Genomic DNA, 17,526 nt, shown 5'->3' with positions numbered 1-17,526 from the left:
CCTGGCCCGGAGGTTTGGCTGCTGTGGTGCTGCTCATCCAAAGCTCTCCTCACCCTGTCTTGCTGTGCCCTGGTGGTGTCAGAGCAGCACCGCTGGGAGCTCCAAACCCAGCAATGTTCTGGAATCAGTTATAACCCGGTCCCTGCTGCTTGCGCCAGTGACCTTAAAGCACTTCTGCCCCGTGATTTATTTAAGCACTGATGAATGATGCATTTCTGGCACTTTAGTAATTCATGTGAAGGCTCTTTGGAGTCAACTCCACATAACGTACCTCTGTGTGCTCGCTGGTGACTGACGATGTCAGACGATGGTTTCATCTGCTTCCTTCTCACTTTTTAAAGTGGCCTTGGATTATCCGCGGCTCAAACAGTGAGGACAAGTTCAGTGAGGCCACCTCCAACTGTCGGTGTCTGTTGTGAAAGAGGGAGCTAAGTCTAGAGCGAGGTAACAGCACACGTGACTGTGAGCATCTCTAGGCTTTAAGGAAAGGTATTTCGGGGCTGTATTTGTGTGCAGTGGAAGCTCTAATGTCAGCCAGTGGAGATCAATGTGACAGGGAGTACAGCAATGAGCCTTGTTAATTTAACTACAACTGTATTAATGGCTGAGGTCTGCCTGTGCTGGAAGGAATAGATCCTTATGGATTTACCAAAGTGATGGTTCATCTGGGGAGAGGAGAGGCCTAATAAAGGGTGGTGAGGCTGGATGCCCTTTCTGGCGATGTAATCCTTGCCCTTTTGAAGGGAATGTGTTCTAATTCTGTGTAAGGCTCCAGGCTCTCCTTTGGCAGCCACTGTTCTGGATGGTGCTTTGCCTGTTTTACAGTATCAGTTTTCCAAACAAAGCCACCCCTTTTCAAGCGCGTTCTGTCCAGGCAAGCACCTGGAAGTGATGTTCCTGTAGGCGCGATTCCCTACATCCACCCGACAAAGGCCCAGCAGGGAAGGGCACCTGGAGCCCATCTGCATACGCCCCTGTGCAGGGCTCCCCGACCCCAGTGGCCCAAAGACCAGAAGTACCAAAAGTGAGGCTCTTCAAATACCTGCTTCCTGTTCCAGGCCGGAGCAGCTGAATCCCTGTTCTTCCCGTTTCCTCCATTTGGATTTTTGTTTTCCTCGTCTCCTTCCCCTGTTTTTTCCTACAGAACCAGCCTGGAGCTCCCAGAGGTTCCCCACCGGAGCCTGGCCCAGTCTGGAGCTGCCCTTGTGCTGCAGAGTCCCGGTTCAATGGCGTTGGAAGCAGCAGGAATCCAGGGCTCCCAATGGAGGGATGCACAAACCCAGGGCAAGGCTCTGGGGGCATGCGGGTAAAACACATCAATGTTGTTCTTCCTCCAGCCCCCCCACAGCCGCCCTGACAAAGATAGAGCTGTTTGACTTGTTGATTAGCAAAAACATTAGCAGACCTCCTGTTTCAGGCATGAATAATTAATGTTTGTTCCTCATTAATTTCTTGTGGAACAGAGTCCTGTTGGGCTGCATTTAGATGCATTTCTAGAATTGAGAGCAAATACAAGACGAAAGAGCAGCCTGACAGATCAGGGCTCGTTCCGCCCCCCAGAAGATGCTGTCTGGTTGTTTCTATTCTCCCCATCGAGACCAGGTCGGGTTCATTTTTAACAAGCACCATGGCCTTTGCTCAATTTTCATTTCAGGGAATGATACAAGAAACAAGCTCTATAATTCATGCCCATTACAAGTGAGTACAAGACCTCCCCGTTGGCATGAACTCTCCGGCATCCTGCGTTCTGGGGACTTCAAATCAAAACCTTGTCTATGGCAAGATCCAAACCTTGGATTCCAGCAGTTTTGCAGGTGCTGCTGCCGAGGATGGGCTCTTTGTTCCACCTCCATCAAAAAAAGTGCTTCAGGGCTGCCCTTTGGCACCTCTTTTTCCAACGTGGCCACAGCGCTTTTCTGAACCTAAAAGCTTTTCAGTTCGGAGGCAGGATCAGCCCTGGCAAACACCCGCTCATCCTCGCAGGGCTGCCACTGACCAGGGGCATGGCCAGGACCTGGCTCTCCAAGAGCTCCTCACGTGCAGGCAGCAACACTTCGTTGTCTTTACTTGCAGAGAATGAGAGTGAGCACTTGGGTTTAACCTGAAGCCACGCACAAACCCCAGGTACCCCCCATCCCTTCCTTGGAAGGACGGGCAGGAGCCAGCCTGGCTGCTGGTCCTTCAGTGCACTGGCGAGTGGGGACCCTGCCTGGGCGTGAGCTGGGAGGGATGGAGTCCTGGGAGGGAAATCTCACTGCTGCTTCCAGCCCATCAGCAGCAGGACCTGTGTGCAGTTATCCTGCTTCCCACACCCTCCTCGCACCCACAGGATCCCCCCCGCCTGTTGGACACAGACTTCCCAGGTCTCAGCCTCACCAACAGCACGAGGTGGGAGCAGCAAAAGATAAAGCGTGGGAGAGAGACATGGGATGAAACCCAGGGTGCAGACTGTGCTGGTGGCAGCCGGATTGGCTGCTGCACAGCTGTTACCGGCTCAGCACTGAGATCCACAGCTGGTGCGGGAACAGTACGGACACCACGATCCAGAGGGGCTCACAGGACCCCCTCCTGCAGCTCCACGGCTCATCCCACCTCCAGGTTTGTCCCGGCCCTGGACTGTGGTGACCCTGGGAAAGCAGCAGAGCCCCCCAGTGCCTGCCTGCCTGCATGGGATGAAGGCTCTTGCCTCAAGCTGCCTGCACGATCTCTACTGCAGGACCCAGTTGAGCACCTGCCAAGTGGCACCTTTGGGGCGACGCCGTTTGCAGCTTTTCTGTCTGAAACAGTTTCCATCCCACCCCGCTCTGTTAAAAACTTCCCAGAATGGGGATGGTCCCTCCCTGCCCTCGCATCAACCCTTTGAGTGCTTTGGAACCCCCTTAAGCACCTTTCACCCTCCCAAGCCTCCCCAGGCCAGGCCCCGCATGACCCGCACCAGGAGCGGTTTGCCGCAGCGTGGTCCTGCCTCCCTGTGTGACCCCGTTACTTCCCATGCTGTGGAGGAACGGGCTCCTCTAAACCCGAGTGCTCTGGTGACGTCCTATCGCCGCGGAGCCGTCCTTGTGTCAGACCCCTCCCTGTGACACGGTACTGAGCCGGGCAGCTCCTGTAACGTTGCAACTTTCTTGTTGCTTTGTTAAGTTGGGCTCTTCAATCTCCTTAATGAATAAGAGAATCAAGCCAGGTAATTGATGCTTGGCCGTTTAGCTGATGAATAATTGACTGTCTGGGTAATCCTAGATAGTTCCTGATCAGATTGTGTGGTGGAACAGCCACAGCATACGGGATGGTGCAGGGCTCATGCTTCTGGGGCTCTGCATCACCAGAGCATGGGCAGCAGTCAAGAGGGGATTCTCCTCCTCTGCTGCGTTCTGAGGAGACCCCCCCTTGCAGAGACCCCCTGATCCAGCTCTGGGACAGCAGCACAAGAGGGATATGGAGCTGCTGGAGTGAGGCCAGAGGAGGCCATGGAGCTGCTGCGAGGGCTGGAGCAGCTCTGCTCTGGAGCCAGGCTGAGAGAGCTGGGCTGGGTCAGCCTGGAGAAGAGAAGGCTCCTGAAGGGGAGACCTGAGAGCAGCTCCAGTGCCTGAAGGGGCTGCAGGAAAGCTGGAGAGGGGCTTTGGACAATGGATGTAGGGACAGGGCAAGGGGAATGGCTTTAACCTGCCCGAGGGGAGACTGAGATGAGCTCTTAGGCAGAAGCTCTTCCCTGTGAGGGTGCTGAGGCGCTGGCACAGGGTGCCCAGAGAAGCTGTGGCTGCCCTGTCCCTGGCAGTGCTCAAGGCCAGGTTGGACACAGGGGCTTGGAGCAAGCTGCTCCAGTGGAAGGGGTCCCTGCCCATGGCAGGGGTTGGAGCTGGAGGAGCCTTAAGGTCCCTTCAACCCAAACCAGTCTGGGATTCCAAGATTTTGTGATAACAAAATGCTGCATCTCAGCACCAGAACATAGCGCGTCAATCTTGAGCGAGGTCTCAAAAACCCAAATTCCTTTTCAGATGCCCAGTGAAGACAAATGTGAGAGCAGCAGGAAACCTGCCAGGACCTGGGATGGGCAGGACAGGAAGCCAAGGCTCCGCAGAGGAGACAGAAAGTGGGTACGCTTTTGCTCCCCCCTGGAGCAAAGGGAAAGTGTTAGCTGTGCTTTAGCACACTGGCAGGTCTCAGAAGGTGAGTACTGCAGTGGTCTGCTCCAGAGGAGCCAGATTTGTTGTGGTTGTTTCAAATGGTAATTTAAGAAAATGCAATGGGGCAAGTTATGCTGGCTTTGTGACTGTAATGGGTAACGCTGCTCATAGTCAGCATGAAGTCATGGAGTCAGCATGTGCTGTGTATGAAGTAACACGTGGTTGTATTTCAAACTTCCCATCAGGCCTGTGTAAGCATTTATTATCGCATTCTTAAACTGAATTAATGCCATGAAGCCAAGAGCCTATCGCCAGTGCTCTGTGATGGGCTTTGAGTTACTATTCCAAATAACAATGGTTTGGTGTATTAGAAAACAGAACTTCTGAATCGTGATCAAGTGCAAAATAGCCCATGCTTTGAATCTGATTTTCCCTTCAGCTTTTCAGCGAGTCTCCTATGATGTTTCATCAGGGTTTGGTGGGTTTTTACTTCCAGTAGTACCATTAATTATTTACCAGTAAGTGAATGATCTCTGAAATCTATTGCAGTGACACCTTTGAGCCTGCAGATAGTTTCTGATGGCAAACCACCCGATCTCTTTTAACTTATTGTTTGTCCTTTGGACTCCTCTCCCCTGTTTGTGAGGTGTAACGGCAGTCGACAGGGCCAGGAACATCAATATTTCACAGCTTTAATTACAGGGAGCACAGCAGCTCCGTTACCCAGCCCAGTTTTGTTCAAGGCAGCTGCTGTCGGGAGCGAAGGAAAACCCTGTGCTTGGAACAGGCAGTGGGGAGTGTGTTCGGGTGGGCTGTGACAGAGAAGTGCTCAGAGCTGGGACCCCAACCTGAGCTCCACACCCAAGGGGTGATGCTCAGCTGCAGCGCGGCCTCTGGACAGCACTCGGGAATGGGGAAGGAGGTGTTCCCATGTCTCTGTCTCCTCCTTCTTTGAAAGGGAAACAACAAGGGAGAGATGGAAAAAAGATGCCACCCAGTGCAAACGATCCTGGAGCCAGGGCTGGTAGATGTGCTTTGAGCAGCGGGCACTGCCTCTGGCTTTACCCCCAGCTTCCCATTCAGAACCTCTTCTTTATCTGTGTTAGCCAGACAGCAGTGGAGAGAGGGAGGGCTCAAAGCAAAACCAAACAAAGGCTTGAAATTTATCCCTCTATTAATTACTCGCACCCCAGCAGGGCTGCTGTGAATATGGTGCCACTTCAGATAAAACTTTCATGCCGCTCTTTAGGCCCTCTGAAATATAAATGATTTCCGTTAAATGTTTCATCGCAAATCAGGGCTCGCAGCCTTGCGCAGCGCGCGGGGAGGAGGCCGCTTTGCGCGCTCCCTGCTCCTGCAGCGCGGGGACCCCGCGCACCCCATGGCGCTCTCCGCGGTGCTGCCGCCGCAGGGCCGGAGCCCCGGCGCTGTCCGTGGTGCTGCCTCCCGGAGCCCTCCGCGGCGCCGCCGTCCGGTCCCCCCCGCTCCGGCGGGCCGCAGCTCCGCGGCCGGTCGCTGCCTCCGCTTCCGCGCAGGGCCCGGCTGGCGGCGGTGTCAGGGAGCCGGGAGAGCGGCCCCTGCGGCCCCACTCTGCGGTCCCTGAGCCCCCGCAGAGCTCTCGGGGACTTCAAATCCAGCGGCAGGTTTTTACTTGGGTGGTTTCAGCCCTGCAGAGCCCTCAGCGGACCCGGACCATCGAGTGCCTGGAGAGGTGCGAAACCGGACAGAGCAAACCTGGACCGCCTACGGGTGCTGTGGAAACGTCGGGGCGATGTCTCCCGAGGGGTGAAGGAATGGGGGGGGGGGGGCATTGGCCGCACTGAGGGTCTCTCTCGCCTCCCGAACCTCCAGCCCTTGGCAGCGCTCGGAGCCCCCTGCTCGTTTTACCACGCCCCGTGCTCGACACCGCGCTTCACGGGATTGACGGGGGCCCGGGCTCCGAGGGGCGGAGGTGGGCCCGGGCCTGCAGCAGCCGGTACCCCCGGGGCAGCGCTGCGGAGCCACAAAAGCCACCGCCCCCTCGATTCGCTCCTGTTCTGGTTCCGCTCCCCCCGCGGCGGGTAACCGAGCGGCACTGGTCCTGGCCGCGGGAAGCGCCTGCCAGCGGCGGCCAGCGGCGGGTCCCAGGGCCCTCCGGTCCCGGAGCGGGGCCACTGCCGGGGCTGGCCGGGGAGGCGATGCCCGGGGCTGCGAGACGCTCCGGGCCCTGACGGCGCGTCCCGCCGCCCCGAGCAGAGCGCTGTGGAGGGCGGCCAGGAGGTTCCACTGCCCGTGTGTTGCCCGCTCTGTCCCACTGCACAGTACCGCACTTCACTGCACCGCACTGCACAGCACAGAGCAGCACAGCACCGCACTGCACTGCACTGCACGCCTGCGCGGGGCCCGCTCCTGGCAGGCAGCATGTAAGATGAGTGAAAAGATGGGGGGGGGGGGGGGGGAGCGGGCGCGCAGAGGCAGCGCTGCCATCGAACATCGCTCACTCGGGCAGCGGCGGGGCAGGGAGCGAACCCCGAGTCGATGCCAGGGGCTGCGCACCCGCGAGGGGCGCAGGACGATGGCCCTGAACGCCAAGCAGCCCTTCACCATGCCCGCCGCCCTGCAGGAGCCCAAGTTCTCCAGCCTGCACGCCAGCGCGGAGGCGATGCGCAGAGTTTGCCTCCCGGCCCCGCAGGTACGTAGACGGAGCGGAATTACCGCTTTGAGGCACATTTTCTGACAGGCACCGACTTAATGTTTTTTTCATGTCACCAGAAACACTCGCGCGTCTCGGCGCCCCTCTCCCCCCTCTCCCGCTCCCGTCTCTGATCCGCACGTCTGCGCGAGCTTTCCTATTAATTTTTATGACCTGAGCTCCGAGGAGGAACCGCGGTGCCGGGGCAGGTTTTTCAGCCGGAGATGACAGTATTCCCCACTGACTCCGCCATGCGCGTTCTTGCTCGCAGCTCCAGGGCAATATATTCGGGAGCTTTGATGAGAGCCTGCTGGCCCGCGCGGAGGCTCTGGCCGCCGTCGACATCGCCCCCCACGCCAAGGGCCACCCCCACCACCACCACCACCCCCCCTTCAAGCCGGACGCCGCGTTCTCCGCCATGAGCGGGGTCCCTTGCGCCGCCGCCGCCCTCCCGCTGCCCGCCGCGCTCCCGCACCCGCTCCCGCACCCGGCGCTGGACGGCGGCGACCTCCTGGAGCACCTCTCCTCGCCGCTGGCCGTCGGGGGGCTGCCCGAGCCGCCGCCGCTGCCGCCCGCCGCCCCCCTGGCCCTGCCCGTGGGCGCCCCAGGGGGGCCGCCGCCGCCCGCCGCGCCCGAAGCGGGGTCGGACCCGCGGGAGCTGGAGGCCTTCGCGGAGCGGTTCAAGCAGCGGCGGGTGCGGCTGGGGGTGACCCAGGCCGACGTGGGGGCGGCGCTGGCTGCGCTGCAGCTGCCGGGGGTGGGCGCGCTCAGCCAGAGCACGATCTGCCGCTTCGAGTCGCTGACGCTGTCGCACAACAACATGGCAGCGCTGCGGCCAGTGCTCCAGGCCTGGCTGGACGGCGCCGAGGCCGCGCACCGCGACCGCGCCGCGGGCCCCGACCTGCTGCCGGGCACCGAGCGCAAGCGCAAGCGGACCTCGATCGCCGCGCCCGAGAAGCGCTCGCTGGAGGCGTTCTTCGCGCTGCAGCCGCGGCCCTCCGCGGAGAAGATCGCGGCCATCGCCGAGAAGCTGGACCTCAAGAAGAACGTGGTGCGCGTCTGGTTCTGCAACCAGCGGCAGAAGCAGAAGCGCATGAAGTACTCGGCGGTGCACTGACGGCACCCGGGCCCGCCGCACCGGCACCGACAGCCCCGACGGCGCCGCCTCATCGCACCTCCGGGACGGGACGGGACGGCCCCGCGAATCTCCCTGCGCCTCCGGGGCATTCCGGGATCGCAGCCGATCGCGGCGGTGGCGGAGGGTCCGCGGTTTTTCGGACGGGCAGGGCCGCTCCGGGCAGAGCCGCCGCTCCCCGCTCCCCCCGCCCCGGAATAAAGCTTTATTTTTCCACCCGAAGGGACGTGTCTTTCCTCTCCCCCCGCGCGGGCAGCACCAAAGGAAACACCGGCCAGTGCAGACCAAACCAACACCCTTCGGCGGCCCGTCTCCCCCCCCCGGAAATGCTCCGGGGCTGTGCCCCGCCGGGCCCCCGGTACCGCCCGGTGACCCGGCAGCAGCTCCCGGGCTCGTCCCGCCTGTCGGGTGGGAGCACAGGCAAAACCCACCGCGGGCTCCTTTCTGATGCGCTTTAGAAGGGGAAAAGGTTTTTATTTAGGACTCCGAAGCACCTTAACGATTAAAAATGAGCACGAGCCTCCTCGGAATATTTCCCTTCAGCGTTTCAATGAGTGACATCAAACCGGGAGCCGGGTCCCAGCCACCTCCCCCGTTGGGGAAGGACCAGCGACCTCTCAAATCCAGCCTGACAATTGCCGGGAGCCGGGGAGCTCCTTGGCTCCGCGTTTCCCCTGTCAGCCCCAACGATTTGTCCCCAAACGTCCTTCAATAATAAAAGCCCTTGTGCCATTACACTGGGGGTCCTGAACACTTGATGATGCAATATTAATTCCTACCGTAGGATCAAAGGGGCTGAGTGCAGCCCAGGCGGCATCCGTCCCCCGACTCTCCCGGTGCCGCCGGACGCGGGGCCTCTCCGCGAGTGCTTTTATGCAAACGAGCCAGGTAAGAGGCGGTTCCGTCCCTTCCCTCGTCCCGTGCATGGCCGGCAGCGTCCCCCAGAGGTGGCCCCTCGGGCTGGAGACCGGCTCCGGCGGCCGTCGGGGCGGCGGGACTGGGGCTCGTTCCAAGCGCGGTGCCGCTGGCTCGGGAGGAGGGATCAGCCTGGACCCCCGGCCAAACCCCCCAGCCGCTTCACAAGCCTTTATGTTCTAGTATGCGACAGGAATAACAACCCTCCCAAAGCTGTCCTCGGAGCGGGTTATTGTCCTCTCGGGCTGCGTTAAGCCTGAGCCTCACTTAGCCCGTGTTTCTGCTCACCTGCCTGAGAGCCTTACAGACCTGGTGGCCGTTATCTTCCTGCCTGTTCGCTTCTGGAGGACATCGGGTCGTGCTTATCATGGCAAAGGTGTCACCGCAGCGTCACTTTTGGGAGCTGGTTTTGCCGAGATCTGCACTTTTTGTGACAATTCTGCATTTCTTCGTTTGGCCAGGTCTGGAGAAATGGCTTAAAGGTGTAAACCCAGTCCTAAAGGAACTCTCCCAGACTTGCAGTAGCTGTCCCAGAAGCGGGCTCCCGTGGGCTTCTCCCACTCAAACACGCTGATCGGGAGACCTGAAGCTCCTGCTCCTCCTAGCTCCCTGCCCTGTATTCCCGGTTTTCCTGCATGGACACAGTGCTGCAGAGGCTCTGCCGGGATTTCCCTCTTTGCAAACCCCGGGTTTATTTCCACCCGGCAGGTGCAGGTTTGTGCCTTGCTCTGCCCCACACACAGGACCCGACCCCTCTCCCGGGGCTTGGCTCTGGAGGTCACCCACGAGCTGCTTTAGTCACTGCCGATGCCTGAGCCTTCCCCTGGCTGTGCCGGGCCGCGCCGGGACCCCCTTCACCCTCCCAGGGCACCGACTCGGTGAGGAGCTGCCTCCAAAGCTCCCTCCGCTCCCTGTTGCTCTCTCCAGGCGCGTGAGGATCAGGGTTCCCCGCTCCCTGCAGGACCGCGGGGCTCCTTGTCCTGGTCCGCAGGGCTGTGGGACCTCCCCGGGACACTTCCTTCCTCCCAAGCCCACCTCCCACAGGCCAGGCCTGCTGAGAAAGGGCAATCCCTTCAGTGAGCCCCTGCAAAGCACCGGAGATGGGCTCGGAGATGCCGGGCGAAGCCGGCGCGTGTCCCGCGGGCATCCCCGGTCTCCGGTTTCTGAACAATCAGTTCATTTTCTTCCCCACTCCCTGCTTGTTCCTCAATCTGCCTCTCGCCATCTCCCGGGGGCTGCGCACTGAGGATGAAAGCGCAGCGACCCAAACAAGCCACCGGCGGTGCTCATCCCATTGATTCTTACACCAAACCTCCCTTCATGCACGAAGGATGGAAAAATGATCCCGTTAATAAGTGCAGGGAGCAAATCAATCGAGGCACATCTGATAGCACAGGAGGTGGGGGGGGATCCCCAGGTGTACAAAAGCACACCTGTGGAAAGGGGGGTGGGGGGACGACGACACAGGGAGGTGACAGCCTTGGGATGGGGCGTGTGGGGACACCCGGCAAGAGAGGGCTGGGGGTGCAGGGGTTTGGGGTGTGCGGGGTGGGGGTGATGAGGTGTGCAGGGTAGGCTGAGGTGTGGAAACAAGGCCATACGATCAGCTGGGTTGGAAAGGACCTTTAAGACCATCAAGTCCCACATTTGTTTCCCAGAGTGATTTTCAGCTGCAAAAATCCCATTTTCCAGTGTCTTTTTTCTCTGCACTTCCCCGCTCCAAGGTTTCGCTTCTCCCGAGTTTGGGAGGAGGAGGTTCGCCCTCCCCTGGGGACACATCCGGTTTGGGATACAACGTTCCTTAGGCCAGCAGCATCTGATGGAACTGCTCCGTGACACCAGCCCAGCCTCAGCGCCGGGCCCCCTGCCTTGGCTGTGTTCCACAAGGCAGGAGGGAGGATCAACGCCTGCACCCGGAGATGTGGGACCTCAGGCTGAGGAATGCCATGGCACTGGGGAAGGGGGACCCCGAATCCCAGCACCCCGGGCAATGTGGTCCTGTTCAGCCCAGCCCAATCCATACCAGACCAGTTCAATTCAGACCACCTCAGCCCTTTTCAGGCCAGCTGAGCACGGGATCAGCGCTCAGCGCAGCTCCAGGACTGTTCCTGGATGCCCATCTCTGAGCAGGGCTTCCAAGAAGGGGCATCTGGCCTGGCAGCCCCCTGTCTCCAGCACCCCGCTGTCCCCAGCAGCTCAGCACAGGGACAGGCCTGGCCCTTCTGTCACCCGCTGGCTTGGAGACCCTCTGATGGGAAAGGAAGCCCCACTGCTCGCCGGTGTAAAGCAAGAGGAGCTCATTCCAGCCATAGAGCCCCTGTAGTTATCTCCAGGGCAGGATATTTTAGAGCAATTCAATGAGTTTGTCTTTAATGACACCAGTTGTGCTTTGCAGTTTGCCTGGAAATGATATAAATTTATTCCATCACCAGGACATGGCTTAGACCGCTTAAGCAAATTTAGAGCTCTGTATGGAGACACGTCACAACATTTTCAATCGAATTTTGTATGGAGCAAAAGAGCACAAGAGGAAAATTAAACACTGGTTTCAGATCCAAAGGGAATTAATGTACAATAACGCTCCGTGAACCCGGATCAGCTGCTGTACAATGGCACTGACACACAGCAAACGTCTCCAACTGCCTGCAGCACGTGGAGCTCCTACACAGAGCATGCACTAGGGGTGGCCTCAGAGCTGCTGAGCCCCAGACCCGCTCCCAGCCACCCTGCCTGTGGGTGCTGGGGCTCAGGTAGGGGCCTGTGGGGCAGGGGGGGCTGCACTGGGTAGGAGCAGGGATCCCCGTTTGCAGGCAGTCAGAGCAGAAGGGGGTGCACAAAAACACCTCTCGGCTGCAGATCTGCTGCCTTTGCTGGGGCGTCGCTGAGGATTCATGAAGCGTTTCTGGGGCATAAATGCAATAATCCTAATTTCGGGATCTGGTAACAGTCACCCTGCACCCTGCGCCCCACAGCAACATGCGAGGGGCTCCACAAGCCACGTGTGCAGAAGGAAGCCCCAAGGGGCTGGATGCTGAGGGGTCTGGACTTCACTGCACTGGGCTGCGGCTGGGACCTGGGCTCTGCTCCCCCTGGGTTACACCTTCCCTTGACAGCTTCTCCTCCCAGGAGAGCAGGAAGCCGGGAGCAGTGGGGAGGTTAATCACTGCCAGCATTTACTTGCTTTTTAAACTTGCATGAGTTTGGAGATCAGAACGGAGAGGAGATGTAGGGCAGATGGATTTGCAGGGAATCCTTTGATTCCCTCCTCCTCGAGGCTGCTGTGTCTGACACCAGCCTTCTGCGAGCTTACACCAGCCCTTGTTTACACAGGGTGAGCCCTGCTGCAGGACCCTGGGAACACTGGGTATGCTGCTGGGGGGAGGATGGTGGCACAGGGACACCTGTGGGGGAGAGGGGTAGCATGGGGAGCACACAGTGGTCCAAGGTCTCCCTGGCAGCACCCAGGGGTCTTCAGACCAGAGAATTGGAGTTGTGAAGCATTTCAACCCTGTTGGCAGCATCAGTACTCGGTCAGAACATCCCTGGGGTGCTCCGCATAGAGCCAGGCCCCAGCTCCCCCCATCTGCATCCCGTTTGTAACCAACTGCTTCTGAGCTTCGATCCATCCTTGTCTCTTCCCCCCCGAACCGGTGACACCACCCAGGCCGAACGCACCAGAGGCTGCATGGTCCTGTCTGCCTCTGGCCGTGTGCTGCCAGGAGCCCTTGGGAATCTGGGGTCAGTGCAGGCCGGCGCTGCCCGGGGGGGCAGAGCGATGCTCACAGCCCCTGCACACAGGGCACATGAGCCAGTCACGTAGTGTCAGCGGCTCCGTGTCGCAGTCGCATTGGATGCCACGTGCAGGCACCTTAACATGGAAAACGCATTAGCTCCCACAGAGGAAACCTGAGCAAACCGGCTGTGAGGGCCGTGTCCTGGGTTTCCACACCGGTGCCGTCCTGTGGGATGGCGCGGCAGAGCCGAGCGGAGCACGAGGAGCCGCTTCGCTCCAATTCACCGCAGCCAAAAGGACACGGGACTGGGAGCTCCTCCCGGGACAGAACAGATCCCGTCACTCCTGCAGCCCTCCGCATGTCACCCCATGGCCTCTGCCAGCCTCATCCCCCGAGGGTCAGCCCCACGGACACTGTGGACCCTCCCGTTCCGCTGCAGGAGCAGGAGAGCGCATCCACCCTGTCCTCCATCAGACAGCTTCTATCCTAAAGCTGCCTCATTAAACATTAACCCCGAGGCGGAGCGCTCCCGGTCTCGCAGGGAAAGGCACATTTTCAGCGCTCTGTGGAAGTCCTCCTCTCCCCTGTACCCCATCACACGCACACGCACGAGGCTGGCACGTGGCCACCCCAGCCCGCACCTCCCACCGGGAAGGGAAACGGAGCTGTCCCGGGGCTGTCCCCTGAGCTGACCCCGCGGCCCTTCCCGGCCCATCCTGCTCCCCTGGGGGGGCGCTGGTGGGGTCCGGGGGCGCTTCAGCCCTGGCAGCACTTGGGCAAACCGCGTCTGCCCCACACACCCTGCCCCTGCGCCCGTGCTCTGCGAGGGAGCTGAGCCAGCCCCGGCCAGCAGCCCCCGGCAGCGCGGGCTGGGGAAGGGGCCCAGGACGAGCAGAAGCCGTGGTCAGAGCTGGAGGAGAGCCCGGCACGAGCGGAGATGCACCCGGGGCACCTCAGCGTCCGTGTACAGCCCCCACCCGCCAGCCGGGAGCCGGGTCTGTGCCCCAGCACCGGGACCAGGCTGCTCGGCGGCGGGGCTCTGCTGGGGGGTCACCGGTGGCTGAGCCCTGCTGCCACCTCCCCGGGCATCGCCTGATGGCAGCACAGCGCGGTCCTGCGGCAGCGGGAGCAGCGGCGGTGGTAACGGGAGAGCAGCAGCACCTAGGCACATCAATAATGCATACAATGCCAGCAGCAACAAAGGCAGAGAGGGACCTGAAGCAGGAGAACAGAATATCACAGAGCTTTTTAATGGTCTGTTTCTATCAGCGTCAGCTCCGTGGCTGGTTTCAGGCAGAAGTTTCCCGGGACACCTCCATAATTCCAGGCCGAGTGTGCAGTGCCCTGTGGCTGTCACTGGTCTCCAGTGCTTCCAGAAGGACCTGGGTGTTGGGTGGCATGGTCCCTCCTGGCCAAGGGGCTGCAGGGGATGGCTGTGGCACAAACAGCAGGCAGAGAGGCTGGGCATGGCTCTGTTGGCTGTACTTCACCTGTAAGCTCCCGAGCCTGAGTGAAACCCTCTGCTTTGGCTGACTGGGCACCTCCATGGAACTCACACCCATCTCTGCAGCTCCCACCACAGCTGAGCTCTGCAGGCCCTGTCCTGCATTATCAGGGGAGTCTCAGACTCCCCACGTACATTAAAACCAGGATTTAGATAAATACAGGGAAAGCATCAGGCCAGAGCAGGGAGCTCTGTGCCAGGGTCTGTGTGTGTGCTGTGCAGCAGATGATGCAGTGGGTGGGGATGTGTTAAAGTCTGGCAGTGCCCAGGCCCATCTGCTGCTCCAGCCCCGCTGTCAAGCAGGAGCACAGTACAGGCACGGCTGGTGGAGGGGCACAACCAGCACATGTGGGGCCGAGGGTGCCAGTCCCAGGGTTTCTGCCCCCAAACCCTCCTCTTGAGCCCCACCACAGGGTTACTGAAGGGTTTAAATGACGTTATCCCCCTTCAGGGCTGCAGAAGCAGAGGGATGAGCAGTGTGATGTGATGGGTGCAACGTGACAGGGTGCAGTGTGATGTGGCACAGTGGGTACCACCACTGCAGTGTGCACGCCAAGGGGCTGGACTCCCCATCGCTGGCTGTCAAGGCTTCCTTCAGGTCTTCCCCTGCATTCCCAAGGTGTGGTTTCCAAACCCAACAGTTATTTAAACCTCATGGAAAAGCACCACCACAAATGCTTTTCCCTGCCCTTAATTTAATAGCCTAGCAGTCAGAAAACATGGGAGGGCTGCTCCACAAGCAGGTTTGCTGTGAAGTTAAATTAGCCCGAGAAGCCAATTTCCATTTTATTCATTGCTATTCTGCATTAAAAAAAATACACGAGGACTAAACAACGGGTGCATCAGCAGAACAGAGGGGGGCAGATCCCGATCAGAACCGTCGTCCACGTCCTTCCTGTTTATCTGCAGCCCACAGCTTTGCAAGAGCTGCTGGGTCTGGGAGTAAGCAGCTTCCAGGGATGCACAGACCCAGCATATGGCACTCCCCTTCGCCAAAGCCGTGCTGTGCTCCTGCCAACGGGACAGCCTGGAGCCAGGCTGAGCCCTGGGCCCTGCAGGGACCTTCCCTCCCCGGGGAGCTGCCCCGACGGCTCCAGGAGGCCGGTGAACGCTGTGCCGCGCGATGCCAGCTCGGGAATGCCGCCCTGCGGCGCGGGAGCTGGGTCTCCTCGGCAGATGCTGGCCCTGCAGCAGCCCAGAGCCCTGCAGAAAGCCCAGGGCAAAGTTTCTGATTCAGCATCACGCTTCAGCCTCAACCCTGAGAGCAGCTGAACAGCAATGACAGGAACTCAGCATCTCCGGGCTGAAAACCAGCTCCTATCACACAGCTGCCACAAGGAAGGAAAAGGCCACTCGGACCTCGGGAACTTGGGCAGATTTGAGAGGGAATATCCGGAAAGAGACATTTCAAGCATCCTCCCTGTGTGTCTAGCGGAGAAGTGGGACCGCGTAGGGAACAGCCCTTCAGGAATCACAGGGATCAGACACTTGAAAAGGTTTATAGTTCAAAAACCTCCACGGAGGACGCTCTTCCTGGAGCAGGGGCAGCAGCTTCTGAGCCACCCCAACGAACCTGGGGTGGACCAGTGAGAGGAAACCCAGGCTGGAACCCTGTCCATTTTCACCACATCCACACTGCACCAGCAGACGCAGCAGCCCCGCAGTCGGTTTAGGTCTGAGTTTCCATCTCTCCCTGGCCAAGCCCTTGCTGCTGGAGGTGCTCTCCAGCAGGAGCGCAGCCGGAGGCGCTTCCAGGAGGTGAACAGGCTGGTCCTGGCCAGGCCTGCTCTGCTCCAGCCCCGGTGTCCACCCGAGCCTGTCCGTGCCCACCAGTCCCCATGTACTGCTCTGCCGGCTCATTAGTGAGGGTGTCCCTGCGTTACTAGAACTCAGGTTTTTAATGACACTGAGAGGAAGTAGGTGTTAAGCACAACAAACTGCTGCTTTCAAGAGCCCCATCCTGCTCCACGGGCAGTGGCCATCGAAGTTGTCACAGTGACTCAAGGTTAATTGCTCCTGGAAGAGCTGCATCCCGAGGATTAGCGGCTGGAATGTTTTGAGGAAACAAAGCTGAGCAGGGAGGGGGGGGCAGCGTGGAACGGGGCCCGGCTCCCCCCCGAGCACAGGGACGGGCCTGGCAGCTTTCTCTGCCAGCCTGTAATTAATAAATTATTGAGACAATCCTGAAACAAGCAGATGAAAAGGGGATGAAAGACGCTGGTGGCAGGCAGGCAGCCCCGCTGCCTGAGGAGGAGCTGAGCTACCGCGTCCAAAACCTGTTTTATCTCCTGTTGTCAGAAAGCGACGATCACTCGCGAGGGGGACGCGGCTCCGTCTCCTCTCCCCTCGCGGGGCACAGACGGGCTCCTTGCATCCTGCACTGGGCAGAGCCCAGGAGTTTGTCCCAGCTCCTCCCGCGGCTCCTGACAGCGGACCCGGGAAGAGGGAGAACCCGGCTCCCGGGGCTGCTCCCACCGAGGTGCGGGGTCGGGGACAGGCTGGGAGCAGCTCCCGGGGCCGCTGTCAGGAGTCATCGAGGCAGCAGCTCAAAGCAAAGCACATGAATAAAGAAACCGCGTAGCGAAATCAAAGTCTGCGAGAGGCTCCTGAGCGCGACACCTCCGGACGCCCCTCAGCAGCTCGCATCGTCTTTATTGTTTAACAATAGGCACGTTGACAAAGAGGAGTGGGAAAATCGGGACCACAAAATCAAAGCAGCCGGAGGTGGGAAGCGCCGATGGCTCCGGGCGGGCTCCCCCAGCACAGGGAAGGCGGCTGCGCGGGGTTACCGCCGCCCCCGTCCCCCTGCAAGCGCCGCAGGAAGGGCTCCTCTCCCGCGTGTGGAGCGGTTCAGTTACACGGGATCAGCGCGGGACCGGCTGTGTGAGCGCAGCGTGCTTCCCTTGCTCTCGCTCGTTAACGGCTGTACCGAGTCCCCAGCTCACCACCCGCCAGCCCCACGGGACGCGGCTCCGAGGCACCCGCGGTGCCGCAGGCGCAGCCGCACGGGGCCCGCCGCAGCGGGGCTCCCCACACTGAGCGCGGCACCGCCGGGCACTGCCCGGGCTCCCACCTCCGCGCCGCAGCCCCTGCGCCAGAGCCACGTCCCCGCCGCGCGCCCGTGCTCGGCTCGGCCATGGTCCTGCTGCGAGCGGAACCACGTGGGTGACCCCCACTGACCCCGCGGGGAGCCAGGGGCTGCCCCGGAGGAACCGCGCCCGCGGCCGTGAGGGGCAGGAGCAGGGGCAGGAGCAGGGGCAGGGGCAGGGGCAGGAGCAGGAGCAGGAGCAGGAGCAGGGGCAGCAGGGGCAGGGGCAGGGGCAGGGGCAGGGGCAGGAGCAGGGGCAGGAGCAGGGGCAGGAGGGGCAGGGGCAGGGGCAGGGGCAGGGGCAGGGGCAGGGGCAGGGGCAGGGGCAGGGGCAGGGGCGGATCCCGGCTGGGGC

General features: G+C 60.5%; 1 protein-coding gene across 1 annotated transcript; it reads left to right on the top strand.

Annotated features, from left to right (window-relative positions):
• Positions 1 to 6,564: 6,564 nt before the first annotated feature.
• POU4F3 (POU class 4 homeobox 3) lies at positions 6,565 to 7,985 on the top strand. The gene is made up of 2 exons (XM_057427814.1): positions 6,565 to 6,795; positions 7,067 to 7,985. The coding sequence occupies exons 1-2, from the start codon at positions 6,679 to 6,681 to the stop codon at positions 7,910 to 7,912; spliced, it is 963 nt and encodes a 320-aa protein (XP_057283797.1). The 5' UTR covers positions 6,565 to 6,678; the 3' UTR covers positions 7,913 to 7,985.
• Positions 7,986 to 17,526: the final 9,541 nt, after the last annotated feature.

This window comes from Pezoporus wallicus, unplaced genomic scaffold, assembly GCF_028554395.1.
Source record: "Pezoporus wallicus isolate ANWC-B61680 ecotype Strahan unplaced genomic scaffold, APGP_CSIRO_Pwel_v1 contig_13614, whole genome shotgun sequence".
Classification (NCBI taxonomy): Eukaryota; Metazoa; Chordata; class Aves; order Psittaciformes; family Psittacidae; genus Pezoporus; species Pezoporus wallicus.
This window is presented reverse-complemented; position numbering and strand designations above follow the sequence as displayed.